General features: G+C 46.3%; 1 protein-coding gene across 4 annotated transcripts in view; it reads left to right on the forward strand.

Annotated features, from left to right (window-relative positions):
* Positions 1–8,703, forward strand: part of SFXN1 (sideroflexin 1) — a 36,039-nt gene extending 27,336 nt beyond the window's left edge. For all 4 annotated transcript variants that reach the window (XM_040972465.1, XM_040972448.1, XM_040972440.1 and 1 more), the window contains 3 exons: positions 1,203–1,252; positions 2,087–2,134; positions 6,748–8,703. In XM_040972465.1, coding sequence (XP_040828399.1) covers positions 1,203–1,252; positions 2,087–2,134; positions 6,748–6,844 — 195 coding nt within the window. In that variant the 3' untranslated portion in view covers positions 6,845–8,703. The remainder of the gene's footprint in view (positions 1–1,202; positions 1,253–2,086; positions 2,135–6,747) is intronic.
* The last annotated feature ends 201 nt before the right edge of the window (positions 8,704–8,904 follow it).

Below are 8,904 nucleotides of genomic sequence, written 5' to 3' on the forward strand. Positions count from 1 at the left end.
TAGAGCCATCTCAGCACTGCAGCTGGTGACCACCCACCTGGGCAGTGTCGTCCCTTGAGGCTCTGTCGCCCAGCGATGTCACATCTTTGTGTGTGTACACTTTAGCATCATACATGACAGCATCACTGCTCAGCAGATTTCTCAGAGAATCTGTCATTCTAGTGACATATCACTGCTTTCCTTTTCTCTCTGTTCTCTAAGGGGTAGCCGTGTGGACCATCTTCCTGTTGACTGTGTTTCTCGCCCTCTCGCCCATGCCTTTCTGTCTTACAGCAACCCTCCTGAGTTAACTTTGTTGTCAGAGGAGTCTCCTTGGAGACAAGGGTACGCCACTCGCATGCTATTTCTAACACCTTGCCTTGACTCTGGACCCAAGTTGGCTCATCTCATCACCACCGCACTCCCACTCCCACCTTGGCTGCAGCTCTTTTCATGGCTTTATTTGCATAACCATAGACCTGATTGAGCCTTATATTGTATATTTTGGTAGCTCTCCCTTATAAAAATCTAACAGCATTCATCCCACAAAAGGTCAACTCATTGATTTAAAAAAAAATGCAAGTAGTACAATGTTTTGTGGCAGAAATGGCTTGAACCACACCAACAGCAACTCAAAGCAAGAAAGAAGAAGTTGCAAGGCAGGTGAGAGATGGCAGATGCTGTGTTCAAGGCATCTGGACCAGGTGCATCCTGGACATTAGCTGGCATTTCCTCCTCTGGACACGATTAGGAAGCCATCAGAGCTTGAGACGTCCATCGATTTTCAGACCGTACCACCATGCTATGTTAACCTCCCCATTACGGTTTTGCCTCCGCTGTTTCTCCACCTCTTCCGTGAGGGCACTTTAAAAAAGGTTCTTGGAAATTGGAAATCTGAGACATTTATTTGGAGGGGCAAAAAACTTTCCGAGACACTTTGTTCACGAGTTTGCGTGTTCTGTGGCGTTGATAACAGCAAAGCAGCGCACCTGCGGCCAGGGCGAATGCAGACAGAAGCCGCCGGCCGTTGGCATGCGTGTTTACAGAGCAAAGAGCGTTCCATGAAGTCCGGACTAACGCACTTGGTGCCGTGTCACCCTGGCATCTTACTAACCCAGTCCATCTGATTTTGCAAAGGGGAGAGGTGCCTTCCAGAAGGCTGCAGCAGGAATTGTCTTAAAGGCCTGTGTAAACCACTCACCGTCATCTCTTTCTCAATGCAGAGGTTCCCGTGGATGAGCGCCCCCATTCAGGTTGGATTAGTCGGCTTCTGGTGAGTGGAAATCACTGCGTACAACGCGTTTCATGTTTTCAGGGCTAAACATGCAACTTACAAAAGGTGGAACGCGTGGGACCACCCCCCCTCCCCCCGCATTCCAAAGCCCGTGGTTTCACAGACCCCGGAAAAAAGACTTTTCGGCAAAGCACAAAAATTTCAAGGATTCCATTCTTTACTGTGGGATAGCTCAGAATGTCAGTTCTGTTAAGGACGAGTTGATAACTGAGCAAAGAAACATAATTTGAATGATAAAATTCTTGTTTTAATAAAAATTCCTTTAAGAGGAAAAAAAAATAAATAAAAACCATCCAGGGCTCATGGTCCTAATACTTAAATAAAAATAAATGACCATTCGAGGAACCTATGCATGGGGCTACATGTGTGATTTCTTTTCTAAACTCCAATTATCTCTGCCTTTTTCTTTTCTCCTCCACTCGTTTGGCAATAGGAGGTCATAAAATCACCACAAACAGAATCTATTTGTGTAAGGCAGTGTAATGCTTTAAACAATAACCGGGCAATAACCAGGCACGCTTCAAGGCTAGAGCTATCGCTATCACTTCAAGGCTATTGCTAGCTAGCACTAGGCTGCTTTTGCTTTACTGTAATAAATCTTACAAGTGCTGTAACTGCTTTCACTTTGCCACAACGCTTGAAGTCTTACCCAATAAACTTTTTTAAGAATCTTTACTGCATCGGGGTCTTGCTCGCGGGACGAGGGACCCCGATATTTGGGGTAAATGAAAAAGGTAAAATGAAAGAAAAAAAAAACCTGGAATGCCAGGCATCTCCAAGTGGTCTGATTTGTCTTTTTGTTTTCTTTGGAAGTCTGGTGTTTGCAACGCCCCTGTGCTGCGCCCTGTTCCCCCAGAAGAGGTACGTACCTGCCGACCCTGTTTCCCCAGGGTGCGCGTCTGGGCCCCGCCATCCTGCTGGGGTGCACACGGGTGCTGGGATGGTGGTTTCACAGGCAGGGGCATTTAGGGCTGCAAAGATCACAAACCAGCATCTCTGACGGCCCAGCTGCCCCTCATCTCAGCTTCCCACCTCTCGTAGCAGCTCTTTTCTGCCCCCTAGTGTTGGATTTGAATATGCTTGATTCTTTCATGAGAATCAAGTTTATTCCAGTACGGGTGTGCTTATTTTTGCAAAACGCAGCGATTGCACAGATGTGTTAGCGTTCAAGTTCTACCCGGGTCTCAGCGATGATCGGCACTCAGCTTAAAGTCCTGGGTGTTTGCCTTGTCTCTTCCTTCTGACTCCACCCCCGTGGGCTGCCTGGCTCAAGCTCCTGGTCCCAGCTTCAGCCCAGCCATTGCAAGCATTTGGGAAGAACCAGTGGATAGGTTGCATGCTCGCTTGCTCTCTCTCTCTCCCCTCTGGGTGTGTGGGTGTGTCTGACTCTCAAACAAATAAAGGTTTTCTTTAAAAAAAAAAAATCGCACGTAAGGGGCATTACAGCAGTTAGATGCGCATGCTGTGCCATCGCCCACGAGACTGCGGGCCAGAGAAGCCCGGGAGACAGGAGCTTAACCCCCCCCCCCGTGCGCAACGGGGGACAGCTACAAGATCTGCAAACCCAGAGAGAAGCTTCCTGTTGAAGCCATGATTCTTGCTTTTGGAGTGTTGTGAGAAAACCGATATATTCTTCCTAGTATCTGTTTTTGTGATTCATTGTAAGTTTTAGGTTTAAGAAGTCAAAAGCTTTCTGTACCTTTTAGCGTCCAGAGGGGCCACGCCTCATGGAGTTGAGGATGAGCTTACTTTGGGGAACCCTCTGCTTGTTTATGGGCCTCGTTCGGTGGAAGATGAAAACTTCCCCCATCCGTCTGTAATGCACGTATTTCTCTTTCACTGGGTCTCTGGCTCCTCGCTTGCGCACGGTTAGGTCCAACACAATCCTGGGTTCATAACACTCTCCTGTGGGCCTGACTCACGAACATCGGTGAATCCACTGCCCAGCCCTTCATTTTGTCCGTATAAGTCCTGCCGTTCAGTTACACCCTCAGGCTCCTCCAGCCCCTCTCCCAGCCTCCCCTGCTCTGACACAGGGGAATGTCTGTATGTTTGGCTGTCCGTGTCTACAGATGGAAATGTAGATACAGGTATCTGGAACATTCTGGAACTCCGCCACTCAGCACGTGGCGGCACGTGGCCGTGCGTCAGTCATGGTTTTGCAGCTGTGTGATCATTCTATTGTGTGACTGCCGTCATCCTTTCTCCTGCGTGAATGTGTGATGAAATAATTTGCATTAAAATGCGTTGGAAGCAACAGACAAGTTGCTTTTACAGAAGTTAACTTTACCTGTACATGTTAGGAAGAAAGCCTGGCTGAAAACTAATTGAAAAAAAAAAAAGACCAAAGAATAAATTATAGGAAGCAGGAAGGAGATAAGACAATTAGAAACAAGTGAAGCAGATAACAAAGCAAGAGGTTTAACCCAGAAAAAAGTTGGTTTTTGAGACTGACACAATGGCTCAACTGGCTAATCCTCAGCTTGCAAGCACCATCATCCAATCTGGGCACCAGTTCGTGTCCCGGTGGCTCCACTTCTCATCCAGCTTCCTGCTTGTGGCCTGGGGAAGCAGTCAAGGACTGATCAAAGCCTTGGGACCCTGTACCCCCATGGGAGACCCGGAAGAAACTCCTGGCTCCTGGCTTCGGAAAGTAAATCTTAAAGTTGGTTCTTTGAAAAGAGTAAAGGTTCTCTGGTGGGTTAGTCAGAGCACAGCGAGTCATATTATAAATGGAAAAAAGGCATTAGTATAGAGTTGGCAGAGATTAAAAATATACTATCCGTACTATTAAACCAGTGGATTTGAGAACATATAAAAGCCAAGTTTCTAGAAAAGCATTAGCAAGCCTGGAGCTCTCGGAAGTCTGTGCAGGCAGGTGCTCACGGTGGAGGCTGGCGCACCACCTGCTCCTCACCTGCACAGAGCTGGTTTAAACACAATCCTTGGATCTTCAGCCAAACCCACACAGCTGGCTTTACAGTGAACCCAGCCCAGATAGCAAGACCAGAAGAGATGAACTGAGTTGTACCTAAGAAAAAAGAGGCTGCAGGTGTGTTCGTAGTAGTTATAGACACGCCTAGATCAGTGGAGGAAGGGCCTGGAGCCGACCCTCATGATGGTTAGGACCGCGTTGGCTTTAGCCAGGAAAGGTCAGCCTTCGTATTTCATCTGCCCCTTGGGTTTCCTCAGCTGTAAAATTATTGCAATAATAAGTTCCCTTTTGGAGGTATTATTCTTAAAGATTTAATAATTATTTATTTCTTTGAAACTCAGAGTTACAGGTAAAGAGGGAGAGACCCAGAGAGAGAAATCTCTCTTGTCCACTGGTTCAACCCCCAGATGGCCGCAGCAGCCAGGCCCAAACCAGGAACTTCTTCCGGTTATCCCGAGCAGGTGCAGGGGCCCCGGGGTTTCAGCATCTTCTGGCCCCCAGGGTTTCTATAAAGGTTCCGTGTGCCACGTCTGCCCTGACCAGTGTTCAGTAAAGCATGGCTAGTATCATTAGCAGCACCAGTGGCATTTTAAAATGACCCAAAGACCCACTACATAGAAACATCCACTGCGTTTTTTTTTTCTTAGTGTTTTTTTTTTTCTGCATGCATACTTTTTCTCATGCTTTTGCCTGTTTTTGTGGGAATTCATCTTTGCGTTTTAAACTTCTCACTTTTACCTAATCTGAATTGTATTAAATGCCAGTGGTTTTTAAAAGACATTATACATCAGTATCACTGCTGGTCCTTCTGGCAGAAAGCCTGGGCAGTTTTTCTTATACTTCCACAAGGGTGCCCCAAGAAGTTCATGGGAAACAGACCTGAAACGGAAGTTCCTTTGGGTCTGAAGAGTTTGACATCCATGTATAAACAGTTTTCCAAAGGACAGGTTTTCCATGAACTTTTTTGGAGACTCCTTGTGTTTGGCATTTACTTCCAATACAAAGCAAGTGTTCCTGGAGATGCCCCACAAGACATGCTAGCCGCTGTCACCGAGTCCTTAAATCGGTGACGAGCGTCAGGTCTGTCTCGGGGAGGGCAGTACACGTGGGGTGTTTTTTCGCGTCCGTGTTATTTTCTAAACATGGTACAACAAGCATTTATCAGTTTATAGTAAATAAAAGCACTCTAGTATAAATGATATTTTGCTGCCACAGATCACCCTGGGTGCATAGCACTTGCCCCGTCGAAGCTAGACACAGACGGTATCATAACATCAGCGCAGCTGCCATGTTGACACCAGCAAGGGCTGGGGGCCACTCCCTGCCACTCCTGCCAGCAGCCAAGACTCCGCTCATCTTTCTCTCTCTTTTCTTTTTTAAAGAGATTTGTTTATTTTTATTACAAAGTCAGATATACAGGAAGGAGGAGAGACAGAGGGGAAGATCTTCTGTCCGATGATTCACTCCCCAAATGACCGCAATGGCCAGTGCTGCACCGATCCGAAGCCGGGAACCAGGAACCTCTTCCTGGTCTCCCACATTGGTGCAGGGTCCCAAGGCTTTGGGCCGTCCTCAACTGCTTTCCCAGGCCACAAGCAGGGAGCTGGATGGGAAGTGGAGCAGCCGGGATTAGAACCAGCACCCATATGGGATCCTGGTGCATTCAAGGTGAGGACTTTAGCCTCTAGGCCACGGCCCTGGGCCCTCATCTTTCAACAATGTAAGAAGTAAAAAGGTAGGCAGTAGGTTCCTCTTTTTCATTTCTATTATATATGTATTTTTAATTTTTCATTAATTTATTTTTGTTTTTTATTTTATGATACAATTCCATAGGCTTTGGGATTTCCATTATCCCCTCCCAAAATCCCTCCCCTGCCCACTGATTTCCCCTATCTTATTACAATAGTATAGTCCTTCTTAAGCAGTCAGAAGTCCATCATTCTGCTATCTAAGTGTGTCCTGACGTTGGCGAGTATGGAATGCCAGACAGTCCGGCATCCTATTGTCAAGATAGATTTAACAGTTGCATTGGGAGTCTATCTTTGATTTGGAAGTAGAGGTGCAATTTTTATTTTTTAATTTGAAGATTTGTCTTTTTGTTTTTGTTTCTGTTTTAATTTGAAAGGTGGAGTTGCAGAGAGAGAAGAGACGAAAAAGAGAGATCTTTGATCCCCGGGTTCATTATCCCAAATGGCCACAGCAGCCAGAGCTAGGGCCAGTCCAAAGTTGGGAGCTTGTTCTGGGTCTCCCACATGGGTACAGGGTCCCAAGGCTTTGGGCTGTCCTCCACTGCTTTCCCAAGCACATTAGCAGGGAGCTGGATCAAAAATGGAGCAACCAGGACTCGAACTGGTGCCCATATGGGGTGCCAGTGGCTTAACTTGCTGTGCCATGGTGCCAACTCCAGGTAGGTTCTTATGCCCAGTGCATCTCTTTGATGCCGGACAAAGTTCCAAAAGGAGCAATCACTCATCTCGTTCGGGGTCCTGCTTCTCTGTGCCTGACCCTCAGTCACCCCGCCTTTTCTCCCTTCCCACAGTTCCATGTCTGTGACCAGCTTGGAGGCGGAGCTGCAGGCCCGGATCCAGGAGTCCCGTCCTGAATTACGGCACGTGTACTTCAATAAAGGATTGTAGAGTTGGGAGAGATGCCTCCGCAGCTCCGTCCTGCTGCCTGCACAAGCCTGATGGAGCCATGTCACTGAGGAAACACCCCATTGAGCCTGCGTGCTCCCAGGGGCAAAGGTCCACGTTAGCCCTTTCGAATGAAGCTGCTACTTCCTGCACGACACCTGGTGCAGGCGAGGTGCCCGACACCCACTGGCGCCCTTCTATTGAAATCATGTTATGATTCACTGAAATACCCTTCCCGTGGCCTTCCTATCATAATCGTTTCTCGAAGATAATATCCCAACCCTCCACTAGGATTCTAAAAAGCAGTGCTAGACCTAGAGTAGGGGATTCGTATAAAGGTTATCTGTTGAAAATGTTCCTCAATTTTCCTTCCCGTTCATATTGCAAATCAGGAAATTCCCAGTGTCGTGTTGGGGAAAAATACAAAAACTTGGAGGCTAAACTGACAAAGCGTGTCCATCAATAGCAAAAGCAGTGTGCTCCCGGTTTGGGCAGTGAGTAGGCCCGAAGCAAATGATGAAGTTTTGGGGGTGGCTCCCTTCGAGCCACAAATCAGTCCTCACCCCAGTGCTGTCCGCTGTCCCTGCTGTCAGCGCATATCATCGGTGGTGGAGCGACTCAGCTGACGTTAAGTTTAGTGTCTTGACATCCCTATAAAGATATCCATTTCACCTTGCTCTCACTGTCTTTGAATAACTGAATTTGTCAAATTCTGCCAATGCTCTGTTACTGGGCTCCACCTGGACTGTTGGATTAATTTTTTTTTTTAAAGTGAGATCACCGTTCCAGCTACCAACACGTCTTTAGTTATAGATCTTCAACTTTTGCAAAGACAATGTCTGGCTGAATCCATCAAGGAGACTCTTAGGTGAATGTTGTCTATTCTGTTTTGCAGTTAATGAAACCATATGTCACTGTGACATCATCATTTGCAATGACTTAAACGGATCCTATGTGTCAGGTCTAGGTAGTCATGCCGCTGAGATCCACGTAATTCAGAGATTATTGAGTTTGGGCCATTCTTTGTTTTTTCTGACAGTGTAACCAGACTGAATTTCACATAAACCATGCTGTGCCTTGTGTCTGCTTCTCATCTCCGGAAGGACTCACAGATCAGAAGCTGTAGACCTTCCTGGTTGCCGCCAGCATCTTCTTAGATTCCTTGTCTTAAACCACTTGAAGCCAAATGGCTTTCCACAGGACAGTTATGTCCTGGGACATGCTGTACGTGCATGGAGGCTTCTCTTTCAAAAGAATGGTCACCCCTCACACGCACGACAGAGCTCCGTGTTCCTAAGAAGCGAAGTCCCCGGAGGCCCACCCCACTGGCAGTGTAGTAGAGCCCTGAGCCCCCAGTAACTTTGTAGCCCCAATTCGGAATGTTCACCTTAAGTGAACAGGTCTTGATGAGTAAGACGAATAATGAATGACCCAGTCTTAACACCAGAAAGAGGTGATCCAAGCCTACTTCTAGAAAGCACAATGAACTTGATTGCAGGTGCATCTTTTTAAATGTTGCTTATTGATGCTTCAGACTCTTAATGCTTTTGTATAGAAATATTAATTGTAAGGTTTAATCATCGTTTATGGAAAAAGAACAAATGAAGCAAGGTTGGAAATCCTTGCCAACCATGTAGAAATACCCTTTCTGGAAGGGGAAAAAAAAATGGTATCCATATGAAGTGCAATAAGCTTGCAAAGGTAAATAGTGATTCATACTTCTGTGGACAGGATGCGAAGAATTAGGATGGGGTTTGTCTGAGCGGCCATTTTTATTTCAGTATTAGCACAGTGTCTTGCCAGGACTGAAGTCAACGTACGATTTAGGTTCAGTTGGATGAAATGTTAAATAAACTCGAAATGAAAAATAAATTCTCTCTTTTTATTTGTGTGGCAAGGAAAAACAGTTTGTATGTTTCAGAGTTAATATCTTTGATGCCATCCGTAGCTCTGAAGCAAAAGTACTTGTATTATGCCTTTAACAGGAAATGTGTTTCGTCCTGGGCTGCTAGTCTTCAAGCGTCTTGAACTATGTATAGGACAGGTCCTCAAAAAGTTCATGA

This window comes from Ochotona curzoniae, unplaced genomic scaffold, assembly GCF_017591425.1.
Source record: "Ochotona curzoniae isolate NIBS_2020 unplaced genomic scaffold, NIBS_Ocur_1.0 contig_1, whole genome shotgun sequence".
NCBI classification, from domain to species: Eukaryota; Metazoa; Chordata; class Mammalia; order Lagomorpha; family Ochotonidae; genus Ochotona; species Ochotona curzoniae.